We start from the raw sequence: 25,588 nt of genomic DNA, 5'->3' as shown, positions 1-25,588 counted from the left end.
CTTGTATCTTATGATTCATTCTTCAGCAAGGATTTATCCCTGGGTTGAGGAAATTCAATGCCGTCTTCGTCGGTGTTGACTTGGACGACATCGCCAAAGGCACCCTCAAGACGGGCCCCTATCGCAAATCCAGTCCCTTGTCCACGCACTTTGGATGCTGTGCATTGCTGGAAATGCTCCGTTCTCGATAGCTGATTTCTTTCCGACTCGTTCTGGACCTGAATATCTGTAGTGCAGAGTCTGGTACATTTACCCCTCTCCCAGTGGATTGGGGCAGGCAAATTCCAAGTCTTTAAGCTCGCATCATTTTTCTTCCAATTCCTTTTAGGCCCCTTGCATGCGATATTCAAGAGGGAATTTTCCGATTGACATCATTATCAGGCAGTACGAAGATTGCGCTTCCTGAGACTATACCTTCTAGTAGGGAAGCTGTCTTACGGAAAGTCAACGAACGGGCATTCACGTACCGTTATAGGGCAACATGCTCCAGTCTTTGATTCAACGAGTCTATGTGGGCATTCTAATGGCCGTCGAAACCCAGCCTGCCCATCTACGCAGGAAGAATTGCTTTCTCGAACGCTCTTTACGGATTCTGAAGCTTCTTCTATGACTCAAAGATAGGATAAGGATTCCTGCAAAATTAATAGGCGGTGCTGAAGATAAGGAGAGTTCTAATTCATCTACCAAATTCTTATACCATCCTTCTACAAATAATCCATCTAGTTCGGAGACTCATTAATTCTCGAAACAAAGGAATAACTGGACAATCTCAAAACTAGATAAACAAAGGAAACAATAAAAGGGCTGGCCCAGCACAGCAATCCCGAGATCCTTCCAGCCGTAACATACCATACAGCACCTATACTCCATTCTTCGCCCACTCTCTGCAACAAGTCTTCTTTCTTCTAAGATCGACTGACTTCTCGATCAAGACGAAGAAGTCAAGAGCAATTTATGCATCAAAGCCTGAACGTCCATCGCCATTAGCGAAGAAAATATAGCGGAGAAGGAATATGGCAACATACCATGCAAGCGACTCCTACTGCCTGCCCTCCCAATTGCCTCAACGCGAAATCCTAACTTCTCCATCTCCGCAACCTCGACTATACCCCGGCCATCAAACACCCACTTTGGCTTCTTCATTCCGTACGCGATTCGCGCCCACTCGACGTTCTCGCTTGCAATCACCTCTTCCACACTACCGCGCTCGCAGTCGCGGCACCCCTCCGCGCAGGGCGGCTCGGGCAGGTAGCGCTGCTCGGCACCGTAGGGGGCTGGAGCAAGTGCCGCGTCGGCTTCGAGGGCTGCTTCGGCTTCGAGGGTCGCTTGCTTTTGCTGCTTGCGCTTCATGGCCATGTCGAGAACGTCGAGCTCCGAGAGAGAGCGGGAGAGCATTACCGGTCTGGTGCTGTTCAGCTGAGGCGGAGCGTCGGATTTGTGGAATGCAGAATCCTTTTGTGTGAGTGGTGGATAGTGGAACTGGTCCCATTCGGTGAGGATCAGAATGGCGCTGGAGTCGGCAGAGGCATCATAAGCGTCTTTGTAGACTTTGTGCGAGTCAGCGGTGTCTAGAGGAGAGAGAAAAGGGGATTCATACCTTCGATTGGCCCATCGGGCTTGAGCAGCTTGAGACCGGTAGTGGCGAAGAGATGCTTGATCTCGTCTTTAACGTTCTCCGGGTTGCATTTCGGGTCGAAGATGGCAATCTCGGCAGGATTGTCCGCCAGCAGGGTCTTGACGACCTCGACCGCAGGCGACTCGCGAGTATCGCTGGTGTCCTTCTTGAACGCATATCCCAAGATCGTGATCTTCTTACCGATGAGGGTGCCGTGCAGATTTCGCACGACTCGCTGGACGAAGCGGTTGCGTTGGTACTCGTTGATGGTGAGGACCTGTGTCCAGTACTCGGCCACCTCATCGAGGTGAAGCGTCTGAGCGAGATAGACAAGGGAGAGGATATCTTTCTTGAAGCAGGAGCCGCCGAAGCCGAGCCCAGCTTTCAGGAATTTTGGGCCCAGACGCATATCAAGGCCAATGGCCTTGGCGAGCTCATCAACATCGGCACCGGTCTGCTCGCAAATCGCACTAATGCTGTTGATAGAGCTAATCCTCTGCGCAAGCATGGCATTTGCCACGAGTTTCGAAAGCTCCGAGGACCAGAGGTTGACCGTGACGATTTTAGAGCGATCGACCCACGCAGCATAGACGTCTTTGAGAGCGGCTGCTGCTGCGAGCCCGGATTCCGTCTGCGAACTCCCGATCAAGATACGATCCGGGTTGAGGAGATCTTTAATTGCAGTCCCTTCTGCAAGGAACTCTGGATTCGAGAGGATCTCGAAAGGGACTCCTGGTCTGTGGACTTCAAGCTGTGAGATGTTAGCACGTGATACATTACCTCGATGCTACACAGTCATGTACAGGCACACCGATGGTACCTGCAGAGAAGGCGTACAACACGTGGAAGAGCAAGATGAGGCGTCTACGTACCGTATCTCGGACGATCTGAGCCGTCCTGCAAGGCACCGTACTCTTCTCCACAATAATTGCACCCGGCTTGGCAGCGATGGCGATATCTCTGGTGGCACCTTCCAATGCAACCATGTTAGTCGCCGCGCCCGCGCCAATACCGGTGTACTTGGTGGGAGTATTAACGCTCAGAAAGACAATATCGGCCTCGGAAACACAACGTGCCACGTCCGTTGAGAAGAAGAGGTTGGACTGCCGAGCCGGGAGCTCGACGGTATCCCCGCCTTCTATAGCGATGGTTGCGGCGTTCGTGCCATCGCGGGCGACTCGCACGATCTCGTTCAGGCCCGGCTCGTGGATAGGAGGATGTTGTGAGTTCCATTTGCGGATCCTCGCGGCATCCTTGTCGACGACTGTCACCCGAATGCCTGGGTTCTGGAAGGCAATGACGGCGGCAGTTGGTCCTCCTGTGGAATTATTAGTGAGACTCCTGAGTGCTACATCTTCTCTCGTGGGTGACGAGGATCTCAGTTACGCCTCTCGGGGTTGGACTTGGCAAGGAGTGATGAGGGAGTCAGACATACCAACATACCCCGCGCCAACGCAGCAGATGTTCTTCACACCCTCCTGTTCTGGCTGAACAACCGCCACCACTTCTTCAACCACTTCATCAGCGGTTAACGCAGCAAGCTTCGGAAAGTCCACCACGCTGGGACTGAACGGCGTCGATGCATTTGTGGATTCAGGCGAGGGGCTCTGAGAGTCAGAAAGGATCTGGTCAGATGCCGTGCTAGATGCTGAGTCCATGTTGAGCAGATGCCAAGCACGTCTCGATATCTCTCTAAGAATGGTTGAAAGTAATATTGTAAGTACGGAGTATAGAGAATTCACACACGATGCTGTACCAGTGGAAGAGCAAAGCTGCCGGTACGCTATATAGCAAAAGCCACAAAGCAGACTGACAGATAACGAGGGGTGCGCAGGGCTGGATCCAGATGGCTAGTCGTCCATCCTACTTCTGCTCCTACTGCTACCACTAGGCAGGAATCCCCAACACAACACCAGGACCAGACCAGACCTCTGTCCCGTCTCCTTCTCCGTGTCCGTCTGGCCCAACCTCTGCACTCCTATCCCATCTCATCATGCCCGATATGATAACGCCATGCTATCCAACCGAGCCATGTCCAGCTCGGGACTCGGAGTATACAGGTTAGGAGGTGGATAGGAAAGATCAGCGCCAAAAGATGACCCTATCATCTAGACCCCCCTATCCCTGCGCTCCCTACTCTTTTTCAAAATCCCTCAATATTATTTTTTTATTTCTTTTTATTCAGAAATAACTTATTTTTCCTCCTCTCTCCTCCCTACGTTGCAGTTCTCATACTCCCTAACCTGATCCCGGACTAGGGTCCTGATGAAGTACTAAGTTAGTAAGTCCATTCGACCCGGCTGGCGATCAACATCCCCTGCTCCTGCGCCCTACCCTTGTCATTTCTACCCCCCGTACATCACATGTGGCACAAGGCGCACAGCTAGATAGTTCTTCTGCCCTGCAACACTACTGTTGTAGAACGGGCCCAGCTCGTACAAGCACTTCCACAATCTGTCGGTATTTCCTGTCTGTACAGTACCACCCTGCCTGTTGCTCTCTAATCAATCTCTAATCAATCAACTCTTCGGTCCGCCAAGCCATTTACTAGTGTACGCCTTCCCAATTGGCAATTCCCCGATAAGAAATCCGAGTCCCATCACCATACCCCCCAAGAAAACGAAGTCTATACGTCGGAGGATCTTTTTCCTTTCCCTAAAAAAAGAAAGAGGTCTAGAAGAATTGCTGAGCTTTTGATGCATTGAGCTAGGGATTAAGCTGCGGAGGAAGTATGCATTGGGCTATTAGAGGCGTGAAATGTCAAGCTACCGTAGCGTCCCTACGGAGTAGACCGTGGGACAGCTGAGACATGCCTTGGGAAAATGCCCTACGGTAGTTTGTATGTAGCTTACCTACCTAGCGGACGCCGGTCTTGCGGACACGTGTGGTGGCGTCTGTTGGTCGTTTGTTTAGTTCCCACGTAGTGTACGGAGTAGTTCGCTCGCTGGAACTTTGATAACTTTTTTTTACTGATTCACGAACTATAGTTCCTGGTGCGGAGGAAGATAGGTATTGGGGGGAATCATGTGATCTAGCAGTTCAGACGTTCATTCTTTCATTCTTGATCAGATGGATAGATGTTGGAAATTTTTTTTAGGAATTCTATGAACAATCGCGTCTACATTATAGATACCCAGGAATTAACTATTAGTCCCCTTAGCCCAATTCCCTCCTTCTACGTATAGATAGTATCAAAATTTGGGCAGTAGAGACCGGACGAAGAAGCTTTCATGATTCCTTCCTTCCTTCTTTCCTTCCTTCCCCATCACCAGTAGATTCATCTATCTGCTATTGCTTCTTCTTGATACAGAACAGGAACCGATGCGCGAAGAACAGATTCATGCTATCGAGCACCAGCAACGGGACCGCATTATACACATGAAAATCCGAGTCGGTGACGGAGCGGTACGCGAGCGCGCCCGCCAGCAAGCCCAGATACGTGAAGATCCAGCAGAAGGCCAGGATGCGCATGTTGCGATACTTGGTATTGCGATGAGATTTGTTATCGCCGGACGGGACCCAGGCGAGGGCGCGGCCGAAGAGGCGGTCCTTGATAGCGGTGAGATAGGCGTAGGATTGAATCACCATGATGAACTGGACGTTGAGGGAATAACTGGCCTTGGCCCAGAAGCGCAGGGCGAGGAGCGAGTAGAAGATGGACGGGATGGCGAAGGCCAGGTTGTAGTATTTGAAGAACTCGGGACGCACCCAGAGCAGCAGGATTCCTGGCAGCGGGTTGATGAAGATGCTGAGCGAGATGGCGGAGTAGTACATCATGCCCGACATGTAGCAGAGCTTCTGCACGATGCTGAGCTTCGAACGCCAGAAATCTGGGTTCGTGAGGAGCGTCGTGGAGCCCATGCACCAGCGCATCTGCTGCGAGAAGAAGGCCTGCGGCGTGTCGGGACACACGCCACATGCGAGGCAGAGCGGTACGTATTTGACTTTCCAGCCGCGGTTGACGGCGTAGAAGCCCGTGTGGACATCTTCTGAGAAGCCGATTTCTGCAGTGCCACCGACTTCAACGAGGGCTGCGCGGCGGTACACGGCGTTGCTGCCAACGCAGATGGATGCGCCCCATCGGTTGCGGTTGACCTCCACCACGCGGTAGAAGAGCTCTTGGATACCACCCGCGCCTTGCTCTACCCACGTCTGGTCGTCACTGACTCGGAAGAATTGCGGGCTCTGAACGATGGCCGTCTTGTCGTCAGCGAGATGCTGTGGGACAAGTTCCTTCAAGAAGTCGGATCTGGGACAGAAGTCGGCGTCGAAGATGGCAAAGAAATCGCCATATGAACGTGCGAATGTCCAGCGGAGATTCCCCGCCTTCTTCAGCCGCGGCCGGTCGTCTCTGACGCTGTAGTTGAAGCCAAAGCTTTCAGCGAGCACTTTCACTTCATCCATTGCTCCGTCATCCATCACATAGACTTTGATCTTTCCCTCGGGCCACTCGAGCGCCTTGACATACTTGTATGTGTTCGCCAAGATCTCAAGAGGCTCTTTGCAGCAAGGCAGGAATATATCCACCGTAGGGGCATTCTCATCAGTGATGGGATGGTCTTCCAGGATCTTCTTGTGTCCTTCGAAATCGTAATCCTTCCCCACGATTGTGATGGTATATGAAATGATGAGGTAGATCTCGAGAAGGCCGACGAAGAAGCCAAACCAGTAGAAGGCAGGCGAGGTGATGACGAACAGCCACATGCCTGCCGATAAGCTGAGGAAGGAGAAAACTCCAATAACGTAGAGAAAGACCCGATTCATCTTCAGATAGCTGTATTTCTCTTCGTCGTTTGGTCCTGAGGGCAAGATGAGTGGAGCATCTTCCACGGGAGCATATGTGGCTCGAAAAAGCGCATATTGTCTTGCAAAGAATCCCTTCTTCTTCGCTGGGGCAGTTGGCACAGCCATCTCTTGCTTCTCCGGGTCCAGCGCAGCAGGCGCAGCGCCCAAGACTGGGTTCTGGTGGTCATGTTCGACCTTTTCAGAAAACTCCGGTTCCTGTGGTTCGGGGGCAGAGACAGGCAGCTGTAAATGTCAGTTCATGACTATATGCCGGGTAGCCTCTTCAGGGCTCTCAAAAACTCACAATGGCATCCTCTTGGTTAGATCCTGATGTCACCGGAGGCATCGCAAAAGCCACAATTGGGGGCTCAGATCGCAGGTCCTCATGGAGGACCGCTCGCGGAGCACCATGTCGTTCATTCAATGATCCCGAACGACTTGATGAGCCCGAGCTCGAGATTGCCCCTGCATCAGCGAAGGGATTGCGAGTTTCAGAGAGGGGAGTCTGAGGAGTCGAAGACTCAGCGGCATCAGAGGCAGGTGCTCCCAGCTCATTCGTGCCCGCGCGTTCGGCCATGTTGGATATGATTCTTCTGGTGTTGACAGACAAGGACTCGAATTGCTCAGACGGGGCAGAAGGTATACCATCACATCCATATACAGAGGACGCACTGGGGGGTCTTGAGCGCCCAGAACTCCTGCGTTCGTCTGATAATAGACTCAAGCTACCCTAGCCCATCTTGTCGGTCAACATCTTCCTCCCTTGGGCCTCTGCCTCCGTGAGCCATGCGCGCCACGTCGCGCAGAACCGCCCGACTGGGCAAGCTGAAGAGACGTGAGATCCACCCGGCGCATCCATGGCGCCTCCGGAAGCAGCTGGTTGAGGGCCTAGATGTTGCATAGGGCAGATGTTGACTCTGACTCTCTAGGCAAGATTTGTCGTCAGATGAGAGCAAGGCCAAAGGTGCACCCAGTATACTCGAGGGTAACTCTGTAGCCTGTAGGGTAGGGAGTTGACATGAAAAGTGGCCCCTGTCTTTCCTTTTTCGAAAGCTAAATACTAAAACGGACGGGACCAAGGATTATGCTAGGGACTGTTGGCGGCTACGGATTAGAGGGATACTCTAAAAGCGACTGGGTTTCGAAGCTTAGCTTCCGGAGAATTTCCCGCAAGGCTTAGAGGCCGGGGCAAAAGCCTACTGTACAGTACCGGCCCCATGAAGTCTCTGCGGTGTAGGACTGGGTGCATTCTGCCGTGCCAAGAGGTGACATGAAGATCGCGGAGCTGCAATCTAGAGATCCTCTTCAATAATCTCGAGATGCGATACCACGGAGTATGCAGAAGAAGTATGTATGTAGAAGCATGCGGGACTCAGGTGTGTTGGATATGTAAGTGAGGGCGGTCTACAAATCAGTATCAGTATCAGTAGCAGACGGTTCCATGTCCCACGCTGGAGAGCATTGGGGGCAGGGGGGCCATGTACACCATGCATTGCCTTACCGCATCGCCCAGGCGAGCAAGGTAGGCGAGAAGAGACGGTCGGGCCGGGTATGTAAGAAGGCAAGCCGATCAGATAGGGACCATAGCCTCCAGGATAACCCTCGCGAACGACAGTCGGCTGGCGATAACCTAGGGGTGCGACGCCAGGCTGTCACGAACTTCGGCGTTGATCATTCGCAGGAACTTTCCGGCAACCACGTACGGTACTTCGTATGTCTGTAGCTGCAGACTGGTTGACATTCAATAAAACGCCAGAAGGGGTCATCGATCGGCATAACTCAGAATCGGGGAGAGGTCCGAGAGTTAGCTGACGGGTTGAAAATTTGAAGTCGAGAGTTGAGAGTCGAATAGTTGCAGTTGAGCGGCGCTTGGTTAAGAGATATGTCATAAGGGGTCTGGGGCGGTCTGGATCAACGGGAGAAGCCGATTCTTCAAAATAGCATAGTCCAGGCACATTGAAAATCATGTCATGAGAGATGCCATGGGGTGAGAAGAGACAAGTGAGGCTGACGGCTAGCCGTCATCAACAACGGCCTTCGTTACCAAGGGAATGAACAGTGACCACCAGAATACGCCCAGAAAGCGCCCAGAAAACGCCCGAAGAACGCCTCTCGACGCCGCGCGAAATTTTGTGCTCCGTAGGCTTGCAGTCTCAGATAACCTTCGAAGTCTCGAAGTGCACCCCGTACCCCATCCAATCCACGGGTTCCATCCGCCTTACGGGGAATACTAACCAGTAGTCTGCTCCGCCGGAATGCAGGACCGAAGCTAAAAATTCCTCCAATCATTCAATGACTCTTTGTAGAATTCCTGTGTTTTCTGGTCCAGTGATTTGGACTGCGATAGGAATCAGTCCAGGCCTCTCTGAACAAGCCACTGTCGTGTCCCCTTTAAGCCTTTTGCCCTTTGTTATCTGAGCTGCTCTGGACCATCTAGGAATCTGGAATCTGGACCCTTGGCAGATAGGGGGGCGTTCCTGGGGTAGGTCGTTATCGTCATGGGTTCTGAGATATGAGAAGAGTTTTCATTCGTCCGTCTATTCCTGAGTCGATCCCGACCAATGGCCTATCAGGAGTGTTAAAATTGCTTCTCATATTGACGTATCATGCCTATATGATCGCCGTGCTTTTCCTGGTGTTTTCTAGGGATCGCGGAAACGTGGGTTGCCACCCTGTCCCTGATACTGCCCCTGGCCTCAGCATTTACCATACTTCCCCAGCAGTACTCCGTGGCTCCCAATGCTGCCGGCGAATCCTTTGCTCTGCAGTGGCTTACCTATATAGGATAAAGGACGTCGTACTAAACACACGCTATATCATATCCAGTAATAATTGCCCGAGGGTCTTGGTTCCCGCTATGTTTTCGCCTTAAACTTTAACTTTAATCAAAGTTTGCGCCGGCGCCAGTGATCAGCCCCAGGACCCCTAACCTATCAGCCGGTCCTTCGTACCTCCGTAGGGCATAGTTCTGAGTTAGGTCGGTATGTTGCCGGGAACGTGTGAAATCCTCTAGCAAAACTGAAGTAGGGCACTGAGAGAAAAAACGATGCAGAAGACGCTCCCGACGCTCCCGATCCGGCAATGGGCCAACGGGGTTTTCCCAGATCGGCGCCGTGGCTAGCTGATCGATCCCTGTGCGCCGGGATCCTGGCGAGAGCCTCCCGATGAGGACTTGAAGCCAGGGAGCGATGCAGAGTGATTTGACACTTCATACGGACGCAAGTAGTGCACATAGCCGTTCGTCTAAGTACTCGTAAAATATTGTTGAGACCTAGCTGTGCTGCACTGCTGACCCATTTACGTATCGCATTCTGCGAGGAGCCCCTGCCCCCTGCGCTGGCGTAGATCAGATTCCTCAGTTCTCTCGCTATCGTCTTCGTACTCTAAATCTGTCCCGACTCCGTAGATCCTCCTAACCCCCACGACCGATTGGGTTCCTGGATAGGAAAAAAAAAGTACCTTACGTCCCGAGGATGACCCAGCTGCAGATAGTACAGATAGTCGTCACCATCATCACCAGCGCTAAGCTCGGGTTGAATCTTCCAGACGCCTGTGATTTCTTGGGATTGGGCGCGCTGCTGGAGGTGCTACTCGGCGTCGCTGCTGAGGTGGTCGGCTTTGGAGTTCCGGCTTCAATACTCATGTTGAAATTGCGGACGGAGAAAGTCACGTTCGACGTGGCGTGGAAAGTCTCGCTCCCGAACTGTACGACCCCTAGATAGTTGGACTCGGAGATGTACTTTTCCCGCCAGAGATAGTGGAGGAGCGGCGAGATATCGGTATCGAAATTGTTGACATTGGACGACGCCAGCCAGGAGTAAACATATTGGCCGTTGGTATTCGGCCCCATGTACAATGAACTGCTCGTAGTCAATGATAGACTCATATATTCGTGAGAGTGGGGGTCACATACAAGTCTGTATCGTTGAGAGTTTGCGTCGGTGGGTTCGTTATCGAAGAACTGTACCCGATGGGCTTCTTCCCATCAAAAGCGGCAAACCAGATCATAACTTCGTACTGGGGGAGAGTGGTGCTGTCGGCCCGTGTCGGGTCAAGATCTGCAAACATATCGACCACAACGTCAGCTGCGGCAGAGATAGCAGCAAGACTCTTCTTCTTGGTCCGACTTGCAGGTGCCATGGTCCAGGAGGCGCCAATGTTCAAAGCTGAGAGATTGGAGAGCTGAAGCGGCAGCTTTGCCGAGTTCAGATTGATGTTCGGGAACGAATGAACAGATTGCGGGTTGTGGCTCCATTTCCAGGTGCTGTTGAACATGGTGCCGTTGTTGAAGATCTGAAAAGAATGTCAGGATATGGTCGAAAAACTAGCAGGGCGCGATCTACCGTGATACAGTCTTCGCCCGAGCCATCGGCTCCCCATTGATTCGTGCTGACTAGAATAATGGCGATGAGTGGGAGGAACTATTCGTGGATAAACGGTAGACCTACACGTAAATGCACCTGAGGGGGTGGTATAATTCTCGTATTTCCCGCACAAGACCACATCAGACGGGGATGCTGAGGATGCCAAGCCGAACAGAACGGCCAGTTTGAGAATTGAGAGTGCTGGGTACATGGCCAATGGAGTGGGCATCTGTCCAAGGGGGGTTGTATACAAAGACTCAAGAGGGAGAGAAAGGAGAAGAAGATGAGGCTGGCAAGGAGAGGACCAAGACCCATATAAATAGAGGAGATGTCGAGAGAAACTATTCTCCGAACCTTTCACGAGATATTCTAGCAAAATCAGCTCAGAGCGCCGTCGTTGGCTGGTTCTGTAGCTTGCCCAGCCCGCTTACGCGTTGGCTGTCCGCTGCGGCATTCAGTGATATCATCTTGTCTATTATCAATGCCCAGCTGTTGATCCCTCGACGCTGATCAGGAGTGAAGTGTTTCTTCGGAATTTTGCTTGCGAGTCGCATAGTTGTGGGAGTTCTCTCATGTCTTTGGTTGTATTCGTAGCTCGTCGCCTGGCAGGGATAAAGCTCTATTCATTTAGCTCTTCGCTTGAAATTTCGGGGCGACGACCTCCTCCATTTTCCCTTTTTCTTCTCTCTTTCTCCTTCATGCTCTTCATATCTACAACATACGTACGCAGACCAGGGTTACAAGGTAGCATTATTGGCTCATGTCTTCCCGCATTAAAGGACGCTGCCCCAAAAATCTCGGCGCAAAGACAGTCACAATTCATATCTCATGTCGTTTCCTGCCCTCCTTTTTCTGTCCTCGTCCCCATCACCCTCACGGTCACAGCCCCACGAGTCAGGAGTTATTCTTATCATCCCAGTGGGAATGCTTTTCTCCGACAGAGATATGCTTGAGAATGTATGGAATGTACACAGAGAGCCATGAAGGGTTGAATCGTCGTCGAGACAGCTGTTCGGAGCTTATCACCCCAGAAACCATAATCACTAGATTGGCCAAGGCTTGCGTGCAATGTCTGTAGAATGAAAATCTACTGAAGATTATCTACTTACTGACCTGCAAGTACGTTCTAGCAGATGGGCGCAATTGCTTCCTCAGATTTCCATTCGAGCAACGTATCGCATTCTGAAATGGCGATCGAGGGAAGAACGTTCTTCCTTTCGTCATGCCTCTCCCATATCGAACTCTCCTCTATCTTGAACTTTGCATTCCATATGTTCTTGGCTTCCCATATTGTTTTCATCGCCATTCATTATCGTCACCTTGCTGGAAGAGATTCCTTTCTTAGGGGAAACTGGTCTTAGCTCCAAGAGCCAAGGCGGGCCTCGACGGCTCTCATACATGATATACTTCATGACAATCTTACTATCTTATTTCTTTGGTTCTGTTTGAGGACCGATGCGCGGAACCCAACGCTCGGATATACACGATCCCCAAGCGATTGTTTCGAAACACCGAAACATGATAGAGTGGAAGTACGCAGGGTGCTGGATAGAACACTGATGCTTCTGCGATATATATTATTTGAAGATTTTTATCTGATGAAAGCCATGCGTTGTTTGGTGAGAGCAAAACGAGTCTCAGTGATACCACAGGGTCTCATTACTTCCTCATTCACGGCTTCCAGCAATATCTCCAACGTGGGCGGCATTGGTGGGTTCTCAATCTCTGGGCTGCAGAAACCATGCGCATGATAGCAATTCCCCACATTACAACCTTCAACAAAGCAGTTTGCAGCATCGGAATCGGACTTTGAAATGGCCTAAGATTCGAAAACCCGAAGGCAGTACAGTACGCCTGGCCATGAAGGAACCCATTACTCGCAACGACCTCTCCCTCTGCAGAACGATCAAACCCTACTTCGCCAACTTCTTCACAAATCTTCAACCCCTCATCGTTCATTAATAGATGCAAACAAGAGCAAGTGCTCACACGCACGCAGTTGCATCGAAACACAACTCTGCACCGGCGCCCACGACAACTCTAAGCTTTACTGAGCTCAGTGATGCTAGCTACTACACTTGGTACGACCCTATAGATAAGGGTAGGCACACTTGGAGGCCAGAGTATTCGAGGTTCCCTGCCATCTAGTGAAGCAGAGCGTTTATTTCTGAAGTCCTGGTAAACCCTTCAACATAACCCCAGCTCCTGTGTCTTTCACGAAAAAGGTAACGAACAAGACGCATACAACGCAGGACCACATTTATAATACGCTTAGATTTATGGGCAGCGATAGAAGAGGTAAGAAGCGGTCTGGATTGAAACATTTGAGATCCGCGATGCTAATGTGGGTTTGTGACGGCGAATCATGGAGGAAAGGCAGTGATAGACGAAAGATATACCAAAAGCAGCGCCGGCATACGATAATTCATGCATGGGATGGCTGACATAAACATCGGCGCTAGCATCCCTACCTTACCTGACGGTCTTCCCAGGTTCTTCCCATTTCCCAGCAACAATTTATTGAATTAATGGCCAAGCGGTCCTACCAATGTGTATTTTTCAAAACCTCTTCTCTTTCCTTTTCTTCTGAGGCCGAGGTGGTCAGCCTTGAACTCTGAATTGTACACTACGATAGTCTCGGATTTGCCAGAGCGCTTCGGTCAATGATCCAGTTGGCCGCGGCGCAGTCGCCAGAATCACATTCAACTCCGGTACAAGTGAAAGTTCAGTGATTTAAAACATGGGGATCCCACAGCCAGTTTCGAGAGCCTCCAGAATGTGGAGATATGCTTGAGAACTCAGCGGCGATTGAATCCAGCGAATACATGATTTTGAATCATCGACATGGAGGCGATCGTCTCCTCCCCCGACTGCCGGTACTTAAACCCCTTCCTGCCACCCAGGACTTGGAGGTACCAGCGTCATTGATTACGATCCAACTCTCAGGTCCACGTGGAAACAGGATGGAATTTTCTGGCAGGCAACGAGAATTGCTAGAACGTCGGATAGAAGGTGCTATCGGTAGATCCAAATGATGCCCCTAAATTCTGACTATCCCAATTCGTCGGGCGAGACTTCCATGTCCGCTCAACTCCACCTATAGCAGAATCACTTTCAACTCCTGCTCCAATCTATGGTCTCTAGTATCGTTTGTTGCGGTGTGGGGCAGACATCCCGACGAAATGGCTCCTTCTCTGGACATCCTGGTACTGCTGGAGATGAAGATGTCTTCGACTCTCCGATTGCTTACGAACTGTCACGGTTCTCCAACTGGCGATTTCGAACGACCATTGAAGAGCAGCTATGAGCAAGTATCGGCAACCAAGTCAAGGCCGCGGCCTGCCCGCCGCGCGCATTTAGCGGATCTCGGATGATGTGCTAAATAAGGACGTACGAGTCAGTTCTGTTCAGCTCCCCGGACACAGTCAGGGTATTGTGGATTATCTGTTGAAGTTGACTGGGTTTATAGGCTTGTATGCAGAACTACGGCAGCTGAGAGTGAAAAACTTAGAGGCCTCCAAAGCAGGAGCTTAGAACGAACATTGAAGGCTCATGATGGCTAGATTCTCTCGACGGATGGAGATATTGAGATGGTGCGGAAAGTTCTTTCTAATGAACAGACAGCATACTCAGCTCGAAACTGAAAACGGGGAACTCCATGCGAAGTTTACGGCTCTGGGATAGATGGTGAAAAAGAAGGATGGCGACCTGAAAGACTACAGAGTAAAGTCGCGAGCCATGACGGGCAGTGGCTTGGGATGAAATACAAGCACTGTTAAAAATTGCTAATCCTGTCTTCAAGAAGCCACCACGGAGTGAAAGCCAGACAAGCATCTTGTAGACTGTCGCAAATCCGGCTGAACTTACCACACTTACGCTCCCATCGCCATGGAACGAGGACAATGGTTACTTTTTCGATGTCCACGACAGTTTAGACGCCATTCATGACGAATATAACACAGTCCACGAGTTCGTTCAATTATTATGTGGTCCACTCTGTTCTAAGCGCTTAGTCTTCTCTGGCAAGGCATTTGACGGTCATGAACGACATATGCTAGCCCCGGAGGCACTTTTCAGAGGAAAGATTGCAAAGAGGGAAGGCTAAAGTCTCAGGCAAAGTACTGAAGAGCTCCTTGAACCTTTTCGGGTCTTGAATACTTGTAGAGTTGGGTATGCTAAGCGGAAGCACGGATACTGCTATCCCGGTCCTTAAGAAGAGATGAGAGAGACTCAGGTAAGATTTCCCATTTTCCTTCCCTCAAAGACGGCCGCATCACTATGAGGATCATCACCAATCCTGCTTTACTTTTATTTTAGACAGGGATCCCTCACGTGGTTGAAAGCCCTCCAGCCTTATCACGGCTACTTCCGATATCTCTCATGATTTGACTTGCGCGTGGGAATATCATGATAGAAAGCCCTGACTGATCCCCAGTCTTAGTTCTTGATTGAAGAGTTAGAGGAAGATACCGGGATTGCTGAGACGTTTCTCGTCCCTGATCAAGCCGTTGCCGACGCTTGACTATTTGGTAAGGTGGAATTTGCGGGGAAGTACGGGAGGCTATTACAAAAGGGGTGCAAAGCTTGACACAAAGCGCCGGAGGAGAGGACGACATTGTGGGAATGGTTCGGGCCTCTCAACCTCCGATGCGTCAACGGCTCTACAGACCGGGCAGTGGTCAGCTTGGTCGGATTTCTTGAAAGTTGAATCTACACCGATTTGGGACTTGACCCGAGCCGACGTCAACGGTCAGAGCCCCTCGCCTCCACCTTAAGGTGGGTTTGCGAGCGTTAGGTTGTCTGAGAATTCGCATGAAAGTTTGTGCTCGTTCAATAAATGGGGTATATCACCCCTTTTCTCTACACCATTACCATCTTTTCGAGTTGTAGATTCAGCTTTTGTTTCAATGCGCCTAATAATAGATAGGTCTACGCGAACGTTTTTTTCGATCTACCGTTGTACAGCAGAGTTTCGGAGATAAGGTTTCCAGCCTCATATATTCATTTCCATGACATCGGTAGCCTCTTTATCAGCTTCTTCTACCAGCCCGCAGTCGCACAGTCCCATGGCCTCGGGAACGGAGAAGTCAAGAGGAAACTCCTCCGCTCAGCTCGCAGCGGGGGATCCGGGATATTTCTGCATTTTGATCGGATTGATCTAGAACAAGAGCAGCTCCGCCCAAGGCTCCCCGCCCCTCGGTGGAGGTTCCGAAAGCAGGTGGTCCGCCCGCCCCTGCAGCATTCCTCGGACATCATGGTCCACGACATGACCCGGAGATGGCATCTGGAATAAAGAAGAATTGTGGGTTCTTTGATAATCAGAACGACTTTTTTGCTAAGTTACGAAGTGCCCGCCTAGTAGCTTCAGCCATATAATAATGGTCCCGCCAGGAGCGAGAAGAGAGAGGGGCAATCCCTTCCGCGTCCAAGAAACACACCATGTCTCAATCAACATATCAAACCGTCGTGCTGGCCCAGCGCCCTACGGCTAACATTGTCCCCGGCGAGACGTTCAGACTGAAGACGGATCCGCTCCTTACAGAAGCTGATCTGAAAGATGGCCAGGTCCTTATCGAGACATTGTACCTGTCCCTCGACCCCGCCATGCGCGGCTGGTTAAAGGGTGATACCCCTCCCGCACTCACTCCGTGCTTCCAATCCTGACGACGCGACAGATACACGCTCCTACCTGCCTCCAGTGCAGCTCGGCGAGCGTATGCGCGGGGCTGCCATCGGCAAGATCATCGCCAGCAAAGCGGCGTCGTTCGCCGTGGGCGACTATGTTGCAGGCGTGACTGGCTGGACCGAGCTCGCGATTGCAGACGCAACATCCATCACCCGTCTCGAGCTCCCGCCGAACGGCAAGCTGACCGACGCCCTCGGCGTCTTGGGTATGACGGGCCTGACTGCGTACTTCGGAATCCTGGAGGTGGGGAAGGTCAAGGCGGGGGATTTCGTGGTGGTGTCGGGAGCGGCAGGGGCGACAGGCAGTGTGGTTTGCCAGATTGCCAAGATAAAGGGGGCGAAGGTGTTAGGTCTGGCGGGTAGCGACGAGAAGGTGAAGTGGTTGCAGGAACTAGGGTGTGATGAGGCGTTGAACTACAAGGCACCCGGATTCGCGGAGAGTTTTCATGAGAAGACGACGGACCTGATTGATGTCTTCTTCGACAATGTAGGGGGCGAGATCTTGGAGCTTGCGCTTGCGAAGGCGAAGCCTCATGCGAGATTCGTCATGTGTGGTGGTACGCACTCCTCAGTCCTTCAACCTCTGAAAGCAGCTAACCTCGAACACAGCTATCAGCCAATACAACAAAACCATTCCCTCAGGGCCAAGAGTACATCCCACCCCACCACCCTTTAGATCAAAGCTGACATTCCCCCAGAACCTCACTCAAGTCATCGTCAACCGGATAAGGTCAGTTCTCCCATCCACTCCTGAAATCTCCTAACTAACCTGTTCTCCAGAATGGAGGGGTTCATCGTCCTCGATTTCGCGGCGCAATACGGTACCGCTCGCAAGGAGCTTGCGCAATGGCTTGCGGAGGGTAAAATTCAGCGTAAAGAGACGATCGTGAAAGGCGGCTTAGCAGCTGCTGAGCAGGCATTGCTGGGTTTGTTCGAGGGGATAAATACGGGTACGTTATTTTCAATGGATTCGTTCTTCATCCCTCATGTATTCATGCGTGGGACGCGGCTGATAATGAACAGGGAAGATGTTGGTGGAGATTAAGGCTGATGAGGGGTCGGGTTCTAAGCTGTAAGTAATATGGCAGGGTCTGTGATGATGGAACTGGGGATGGGGAATAAGGGGTTTAACGCTGATTATTGATGACGGCCGAGGAGATGGGAATTACGGCGGCGTATCCTTGGGATATATGTATGATGAGATGACAGAAACGACATAGAAACAACAGAACTTTTCTCGCGCCCCTTCTCTCCTTCTCTCCATTTCTAGACAATGATCCGACCCCTTTCACACACAAGCCTTCCTTCGCTTCTCAGATTCAGGGGGTGGTTTCCTGTCGCGTGCTAAAGCCATGAGGGGATCTGCTGATTTTGAAATTAAAATCATACATACATAGATGATGGGTATGTACTATCATATTCCTGTCGCCCAATTGACCTACAGCATATACTTGAAGTAGATATTCTCCTTATCCGTCAGGTCCTGAAACGCGAGTTTATCTCTGTCGACATCATTCAACTCCAGGGTCGCACGCCGGCGGTTCTCTCTCGCCAGCACGAAGTACAACGCGCCAGCCGATACGATCGTTATGCAATAACTGGGACTATATTTAGCTAGAAGCTCATCAAAAGTCGTGGATTAAGTTCAAAGGGGGGGAAGACTCGACTCACCAGATAATCAGACCGAGCCACAATTCCGGATAGTGGCGAGATTTGGTCTCGGACTTGATGAGCTGTGGGCCGACGATATTACCGACGCAGTACGCGACGAAGATGGTGGCGGCCATGAAGCATTTCTTGGTCTGGCCAGCGACATTCGCCATGCCGACAGTGATGATCAAGCTCACGACGGGGCCGAAGAAGCCGATGATGGAGTAGCCGGCGACGGGGGACGCGGCGTGGTGATGCCACGAGCTCCTCCAGATGAGGGCGCAGCCGGCAAGGACGGGCAGACAGCAGAGCACCAGCAGGATGATGCGGATGTTCGGGACGCGGCTGCAGAGGTAGCCCGTCAGCAGGATGAAGATGAAGCAGATGCCGCCGAGCGGGAACTGGAAGACGATGGAGTCCAGCGTCGAGTAGCCGAAGGTGCTGACGATGAGCGGGCCGAAGCCGCTGACGGCCCCGTTCACCGTGTATGCGGATGCCATCAGCAGGAACACGAGCAGGATCTTGATGTCGAGGAGGGCTTCGCGGATCTGCGCCCATTTGAATGTCACGCACCGGATTCCCGTCTGGCCGTATCGCAGGCGTTCGGTGGCAACGACGCGCTCCTCGGGAGTCAGGAACCATGCGGACACGGGGGAGCTGGGGATGGCGAAGCAGAAGAGCCCGAAGATGAAGGTGAGTGAGCCGGCCAGAAGGTAGATGTATTGCCATCTCTTCAACGAACCTCCGGTGATCTGCCCAAAGCCATAGTTGATAGCGCCGCCGATGATGGTGAACAGCCCGGTGGAGGAGAACCACCAGCTCTGTCGCAGCGCTTGTTCCTTCTGCGTGTAGAAGGAGCTGATGATGCACATATAGGCGGTCGGGATAATGCTCTCCACAAAGCCCAGGAAGAAGCGTTGCGCGAAGAGGCCGCGCCAGCTCGTCACGGCTGCGGTGAGCATACAGATCAGAGCCCACAGACAGACCAAGCTGCCAATGATGCGGCCCATGTTGAACTTCTGCAGCGCGAAGGTCATGGGATAGAGGCCTGCCAGCATTCCAAAGTAGAACATCGACGTTGCCCAGCTCAGGCGGGACGTATCCTGGGATGGAGGATGCGTGCTGTAATCCAGCGTCGTGAGGGAGAGATCGCTGGTCATGCCGAAGAGAACGGCAGAGCCTAGGATGGCCTGCTCTGATTAGCAATTTGTTTTGCATCCATTTGCTTTCCTTTCAGACATACCTTACCTTGTCGTAATACACCAATCCATACCCAAGAGCCATCGCGGGCACCAGAAACAGGTCGATCTTGCGCACGACTCGCGCCTCGACCGCGGGGTCAATGGCATGGCCCTGCTCCCCCACTATCGTGATGGCGATATCTTTGTCTTTATATTCCGCCGCGGGACTGGCAGCACCTTCAATATCTGTAGCTGCATTGGGAATTGATGCAGATTTCTCGTCAGCGACAGTGAGGGAAGCCATTCTTCTTCTTTGCTTTTCCTGGTTGAAAAGGTGGGGTCGGTCCGGACCTTTATCCAGGTCTTCGTCCCCGGTTTTAAAGTGGGCGGTTTAGACTTTCTCCGCTTTGGTTAAATTAAACTTGCACATCTTTCTCGTGTCGATTAAGCTTAATTCTACACGGTAAACTCAGGTATCACTTGTATTGTAGTTGTCGGGAGCTGTGGGTAGGCTCTCTTATATACACCTGTATTTCGATATTGATTTCCTGTACGTGTGCCACACTATAATTAGGTACAAGCAAGACCTGAACCTAATGCTTTGCATATTCATTGATTCTAAATACACAAAATCGATAATTATGTTCTTTGGCAAGCATTGCAGAGTATGACAGCTAGGAGAGCGAAGGCAGAAGAGAAGGGTGTAATAAAGATACATGTACAAGTGTAAGATAATTCGCTTGAACCTGTCCTTCTTACTTCTCCTACTCTAATTCCTATAGCAGAAGACAATCATTCCTACAAGCCTCGTTATTCAAATCCCAAGACTAGATCCCTGGTATTTTAATAGACTTGCATATCCCTCTTTCTGCTATCATTATCCCAGTAAAATACTCTTCCCCTTCTAATTTCACAGAATCCAAAACCATAGAACATGGGCAATTGACCTATTAATACCCAAGTCAGTTTTATACCAGCTGTACAAAGATCGATCCTCTTAAGATTTTTGTAATAATGTACAACAAAACAAGACCTCTTTTGTCTCTCCTGTTACGTAGCAAGAAAAAAAAAAACAAAGATAAGTTTTGTTACACATTACAAAATCTTTACAAACTACCTCTTCTATACAAAGGCCTTTAAGCTGTACAAAGATCCCTACAAAGATCCATGATGTACAAACAACAAAACTCATGCCTACCTATCTATCTCAAACTTAACAAAAGCTAGGTATGTAAAGAAGTTTTAAAGATTTTACGATGTGCAACAAAAACGCATCTTACGTACGTGAGAAACTAGATTTTTGTCGCACATCGCAAAGTTCTTTGTAAACCTACCTTAAAGATTTCGCTGTACAAAGATCTTTACAAAGATTTGCGATGTGCGACAAAACTTCTGTTTTCACGTGAGGAGCCACGTGAGAGGAGAGAATAAACCAAAGGTAAGGTAAGTTTTGTCGCACATCACAAAAACCTTTGTAAGATCTCTGATAGATCTTTGTACAGCTTAGGTAAAGTCTTACTTTGTATAAAAACAAGTCTAGGTGCAAAGATTTGTCTGTTATATCACGTGAAAAACAGAAGTTGTGTCACACATTACAAACTCTTTAGTAGCATCTTTGTACATATTTGTAGAGCTGTTAAAGTACCTGGTAGGTAAGGTAGGTGGCTGTGATGTATAGATGATGGCTGGGACAATTTATGTACTGGGACAACAACTCAGGTACAAAGAGTTTATAATACCTATCTACCTAGGTACCTTGCGTACCTGCTAAATCACAAGCTCACTCACAAGCTCACTCACAACTCATCCTAGACCTCTCAATATATTTTGAATATCAATCATACAATTACTATCCTCCTCTCATGAAAGGTTAAGGTACACTTGAAACACAGCCATTCGTCAGATCATCCGCCCTCCTCCTATTTCACTTTGCATTCTTTGGTTCTCTGCCTCGCGGCTACCACTGAGTGCGCAACCCCCGTTCTTCCTCATCTCAATTCAGTAGTTTCAGTTAATATTCATGAATGCAATTGTTCTTCCCTCTGATCCCCACCAGCCATACATGCATGCCGTTCCCAAACGCCAATACCAGACCTCTCTTGTCCCTCGTAGTACACGTGCGACTGAATCCGAAATTAAGTAGGTAATGCAACCCGAACCCCGTCTCTGCCAGCCCATATACACTTCCCAGTCACTCAGAAAACGAGCGTGAAGCCAGGAAAAGACTGGATCTCGAGATGGCTGAATCGAGTGACTGTCCTGGGAACGCCTATCCTTCTAATACGAGTTGCTTTTTATGTAAATCTCCACCTCTTTCCCCCGTTTATGATGTGGTTACCGTTCGATGCTCTCGGGACTCATCATACCCACGGCAGAAGCATCATCTTTTTCTGTCTGGCTGACATTGCCTTGACTACTCTCCACACTCTCCATAGATACCGCTCCTCCGTTCGGTAAGCTCGGCTTCAATTTCTTCGCCGGTGTGTTGGCCGGTGTGATGGCTTTGGAATTCGGGCTACCGCCGTTCACGCCAGTTTTGGGGCCAGAAGCTGGATCTATGACCACACCGTTTTCAAGCTTTTTCTTTTTCTTGGCGTTGCCCCCCTGTTCTTTGATGGGCCGTTTGCGGGGACTGGTGATCTTGCCCGTTGGGCCGAGACGAGGCCGGGACGGACGTTGCTTGACCGGCAGCTCTTCATCTTCCAGCAAAGGCTCATCATTGTTTGCGTGCAATTTCGCGAGGAAGAAGTTCCTAACAAGGCCGATTTGATCTTGGAGGTTTTCCTTGGTAACCGGCTCCAGGGGAGGAAGAGGTGGGAATATTTCGGTCGTCGGCGCCGCTGCGACAGGTCCAGCGTATGTATTGTGCAGTCTGGTGTTGATAAGATGTAAGGGCACAGACAGACTCGACATTCCGAATTCAGCGTCCAAGCCAAGCGACCTAAAACCGAAGAAATCTTCACCTAGTTCTTCAGCGAAATCACCTCCCACGAACTGCTCACTGCCGTCGTCGAAGGCTCCAGATCCATCGGGTCCTGCATCTGTTAGAGCAGGACGCAGGAGGTCCGAGAGATGAGCCTTCATGCGCTCGTGCATGACGCCAAGTTTGCCACCAAGTCGCTCGACATCATCCTTGACATAGCTTTCGAGGCTCTCAATGTCGAGACCGTTTTCGTTGAGACTATGGAGGAGGATTTCTTCATTCGTGAAACGTTCCTGAAATCTCTTTCCACTCTCGGGATTCGTTGCTGGTACTTTGGGAGCTTCGCGGTAGACATTGAACGTCCGAGCAAGCTTTCCAAAGAAATCCCCAGCAATATCCGTTATGACGTCTAACGCGGAAGGCTGGAGTTCTTCGAAACCGGCATGGTAACAAAGCTTAGCAACTGACCGCGATAACGCAGCCTTGCAAACCCAAGTGGACATTATAGGTCCATCGTCAGATGTAACGTGAGGTTCAATATCCGCCTCAACGAATGGCTCAGGCTCATACTTAGGAAACTGATTATTGTACATCTAAGGAAATGGTTAGTGGCGGCGTACGATGGAACTACTGTTATCAAGACATACCTGCGCTTGAAGTTGCATCTGCTTTATGACGCCAATCTTAGAGCAAAGCTTCCTCGTCTCCTGCATCTGCCTCATATTTGCTTCAACTTTTGCAGTCAGAAAGCTTTTGGGTGCGGTGAAGTGGCCGGGAGGGACAACGCGGAGGCATTCTTCTGCCCTATCGATGACATTGCCCTCAGCATCTTCCACCCACTGGAGTCGGGCAGGGATGTCGGGAATAGCTGATAAGGTATCATAATAGTCAGGGAGAGCTATCTCGTCTTCACCCTCCATTCTCTCGGCTAATGTCTCCTGAGCGGTGTTCTTGACTGCACCGTCTGAGCGTGGGGTTTCCTGGGCTTGTTTTTGTTGACGGAGCCACCTCCTCATACCAGCTTTGGTTCGAAGTAAAGCGGGCTCATCAGGATTAAGTCTGTCGCCTTTGAAAAGTCGATTGCGTTCCTTTGCTACTAAGGCACGATCTTTCTTCGTCACTTGTTTCCAGATCTTGTACTCTTCATCTTCTCGAACATCGCTCTGGCCTAAAGACAGCCCGTTTATCGACGGCCCGTCTAGATCCATTCCATCAGCTTGGCTGCCAGGTACGCCGGGCATACCAGCAGGGGTTACAGAGTCATGTCCTCCAACTGGCGGCGTTCCAAACCCATTGCTGCCATCGATACCGGCATCTGAGCCCTCCGGACCGAGGTTGCCAACGAGACCATTAAGCTGAAGTGTCGGCTTCTGGTCCACACCGGGCGTCCCTTCTTCGCGGCCCGGAGCATTCTTCCGTGCCTTGGAGGATCCCTTAGCGCCTGTTTTACGTCCTCTGGAAGACATGATGGGCTCATCGTCACTGTCGTCCACTGCATCGTCTTCGCCACCATTCTGCTTCCGGCGCTCTTCAGCCTCAACCTCTGCACGAGGTCGGATAACCAGATCAGGAATCAGAGGGACTAGCTTCTCCGCCTCCTTTCTCATCGCATTGGCGTTGCGCCGTAACGGGTGGTTCACATCCGCATTATACTTTAGGCAATTGGACCAGATGAGGTCGAGGTCAGCAACAAACTCCGCTTTTGACTTGTATGTGAGCGTCTTGAGCTTCTTGGTCATAGTCCCAAGATCCATGGGGTGTTTGATAACTATCTGATGTTAGCTGCTGTAAATTGCGAAGAGGCTAACTAGGGACGTACTGTTATTGTAGTCAGGGGCTTCTCTCTTGTTCACCCGCGTCAGAAAGGGAGCAGAGTACTCTGTCATCGCCTTGAGTTCACTCAAGACCTTCTCGGCAGCCTCATAAAGCTCCTCCTGGTGAACGTTCTCTTCGCTTGCCCATTTACTCCTATTCTTCCGGACCTCGTTCATCAAAGACCGCAGCTCAGCATCTGATGCCCGGACCTTCTCGCGCTTCAGGTCAATCCGTGCAATGAGATGCTTCAGCGTCAGGCTTGATGCGCCCAGGTTGGCACTACTCAATGTACCGTGGTGCTCGCCGTTAGCGTTCCCATTACTAGTATTGCCATTATTATCCATCTCCGCATCGATTTGCTTCTCGGATTCCTCCAGCTTCTGCTGCTCCAGCATAGCAATTCGATCATTCTCCAGCGTGTAGAACAGGGTGTGGAAGGAGCGCTTGGCGGCCTCCTCAGTGGCCTTCTTTGCCTCCTCCAGCTGTTTTCGCGCGTCTTCGGATGACTTGGGTTGCTCCTGCGATGCATCTTCCTTCTCCGACTCGCCTTGTTTGGTTGGAGAGACATCGGACGAGACGGGAGAACTGCGTGATTTCGAAGGAGATAAGAGGGCGTTGTTGCCCTTGCTCTTGAGCGGGGACGCTTGCGCGCCATCTTCATCGTCTTCGTCGTCGTCATCGTCGTCGTAGTTATCTTCATCAATCGTTCGCGCCGACTTCTTGGGGGCTTGTTCTTTGGGTCGCTCGGCCGCGTTGACTTCATCGCCCAATTGACCAGGCTGCGCCAAGTCGTCCTCGCGCGGAGTCTGCTCGTCGGCACGGCCGCCCCCAAACAGCGCGGCTATCTTGGCCTCGCTGCGCCGGTAGAGCTCCTTGAACAAGGCCCGCTGATGCTCGTCCTCGTCCGAATTGTCTCCATCATATGGTACGGCGGCCGGTTCAGCCACTGTGGCATCGTCGAAGAGATTGGGGGTATGCGATCTGGTCGGCGTCGCGTCGCGCTGGAGAAAGCTCTTGCTGGGATGCGCCAGGTGAGCTGGAGGGAGCCATGATTGCTGACCGATGGGAATGGTTGGGCCAGAGGGACCAGGTCTCGACGACATCTCCCCCTCCCATACGCGCACGAGCGCGGAGACGAGCGCGGAAGGATGGTAATCGCGACAAAGCACGAAGCCTCGTAAAAGCGTCTGCTCGTCCTCAAAGTGGCCTCTAATGAATGTCCTTCATTGGGGCACCCCGTACCGCGGATTTCCGATGGTTTCTCGATGGGTTGGCGTGCAGGCCGTGATGGTGAAGTGCTCGACTTTTTGGTATGCGCGAGCGGTTGTCGTCGAGAATGGGAAGGGAAAGCGATACTAGCGGAGCCGCTCTCCAGACACACATAGGAGCACCATGGGGGTTGATCGAGGGGCAATCCGGGGGAACCCCAAGCACCAATAAATCCGCAAAATCGAGGCAATCGACAGAGGAGGGTTATTCTGCAATATCTACAACAATGTCGACCGTCTCTTTGCCAGCTATTATTCTTGTGCAATTCTCAGCGCTCTTCCCGTCCTCTTCGCCAGTCCCT

The 25,588-nt window shown here is 51.1% G+C and overlaps 8 protein-coding genes across 8 annotated transcripts; 3 read left to right on the top strand and 5 right to left on the bottom strand.

The window, feature by feature from the left end:
- Positions 1–830: 830 nt before the first annotated feature.
- Positions 831–3,273, bottom strand: M430DRAFT_146463 (hypothetical protein; the record flags this gene model as incomplete). Its single annotated transcript, XM_024863010.1, has 6 exons — positions 831–966; positions 1,026–1,335; positions 1,399–1,568; positions 1,634–2,366; positions 2,488–2,933; positions 3,051–3,273. The coding sequence occupies 6 exons, from the start codon at positions 3,271–3,273 to the stop codon at positions 953–955; spliced, it is 1,896 nt and encodes a 631-aa protein (XP_024717281.1). The 3' UTR covers positions 831–952.
- Positions 3,274–4,903: 1,630 nt separating this feature from the next.
- Positions 4,904–6,896, bottom strand: M430DRAFT_146462 (glycosyltransferase family 2 protein; the record flags this gene model as incomplete). The annotated part of the gene is made up of 2 exons (XM_024863009.1): positions 6,705–6,896; positions 4,904–6,643 (listed from the first exon to the last, which is right to left on the bottom strand). Exons 1-2 carry the CDS (start codon positions 6,744–6,746, stop codon positions 4,904–4,906), a joined length of 1,782 nt encoding a protein of 593 aa, XP_024717280.1. The 5' UTR covers positions 6,747–6,896.
- A 1,743-nt stretch (positions 6,897–8,639) lies between these two features.
- On the top strand, positions 8,640–9,302 carry M430DRAFT_181576 (hypothetical protein). Its single transcript, XM_024863805.1, has one exon. It carries the CDS (start codon positions 8,913–8,915, stop codon positions 9,270–9,272), a length of 360 nt encoding a protein of 119 aa, XP_024717279.1. The 5' UTR covers positions 8,640–8,912; the 3' UTR covers positions 9,273–9,302.
- A 316-nt stretch (positions 9,303–9,618) lies between these two features.
- M430DRAFT_37122 (glycoside hydrolase family 12 protein) lies at positions 9,619–11,070 on the bottom strand. Its single transcript, XM_024867062.1, has 4 exons — positions 10,849–11,070; positions 10,744–10,793; positions 10,314–10,693; positions 9,619–10,260 (listed from the first exon to the last, which is right to left on the bottom strand). Exons 1-4 carry the CDS (start codon positions 10,991–10,993, stop codon positions 9,861–9,863), a joined length of 975 nt encoding a protein of 324 aa, XP_024717278.1. The 5' UTR covers positions 10,994–11,070; the 3' UTR covers positions 9,619–9,860.
- Positions 11,071–11,936: 866 nt separating this feature from the next.
- On the top strand, positions 11,937–12,151 carry M430DRAFT_181570 (hypothetical protein). Its single transcript, XM_024863804.1, has one exon. It carries the CDS (start codon positions 11,952–11,954, stop codon positions 12,123–12,125), a length of 174 nt encoding a protein of 57 aa, XP_024717277.1. The 5' UTR covers positions 11,937–11,951; the 3' UTR covers positions 12,126–12,151.
- A 3,861-nt stretch (positions 12,152–16,012) lies between these two features.
- M430DRAFT_45116 (hypothetical protein) lies at positions 16,013–17,525 on the top strand (the record flags this gene model as incomplete). Its single annotated transcript, XM_024867740.1, has 7 exons — positions 16,013–16,066; positions 16,113–16,387; positions 16,440–17,006; positions 17,059–17,099; positions 17,148–17,179; positions 17,230–17,399; positions 17,473–17,525. The coding sequence occupies exons 2-7, from the start codon at positions 16,204–16,206 to the stop codon at positions 17,523–17,525; spliced, it is 1,047 nt and encodes a 348-aa protein (XP_024717276.1). The 5' UTR covers positions 16,013–16,066; positions 16,113–16,203.
- A 362-nt stretch (positions 17,526–17,887) lies between these two features.
- Positions 17,888–19,584, bottom strand: M430DRAFT_53554 (hypothetical protein; the record flags this gene model as incomplete). Its single annotated transcript, XM_024868394.1, has 3 exons — positions 17,888–18,047; positions 18,121–19,289; positions 19,348–19,584. The coding sequence occupies 3 exons, from the start codon at positions 19,582–19,584 to the stop codon at positions 17,888–17,890; spliced, it is 1,566 nt and encodes a 521-aa protein (XP_024717275.1).
- Positions 19,585–21,152: 1,568 nt separating this feature from the next.
- Positions 21,153–25,527, bottom strand: M430DRAFT_61372 (hypothetical protein). The gene is made up of 3 exons (XM_024868922.1): positions 24,023–25,527; positions 22,851–23,971; positions 21,153–22,796 (listed from the first exon to the last, which is right to left on the bottom strand). The coding sequence occupies exons 1-3, from the start codon at positions 25,119–25,121 to the stop codon at positions 21,615–21,617; spliced, it is 3,402 nt and encodes a 1,133-aa protein (XP_024717274.1). The 5' UTR covers positions 25,122–25,527; the 3' UTR covers positions 21,153–21,614.
- Between the last annotated feature and the right edge of the window lie 61 nt (positions 25,528–25,588).

This window comes from Amorphotheca resinae, assembly GCF_003019875.1.
Source record: "Amorphotheca resinae ATCC 22711 unplaced genomic scaffold M430scaffold_12, whole genome shotgun sequence".
NCBI lineage: Eukaryota > Fungi > Ascomycota > Leotiomycetes > Helotiales > Amorphothecaceae > Amorphotheca > Amorphotheca resinae.
The sequence above is the reverse complement of the archived record's forward strand: the minus strand, read 5'-3'. Positions and strand labels throughout refer to the sequence as shown.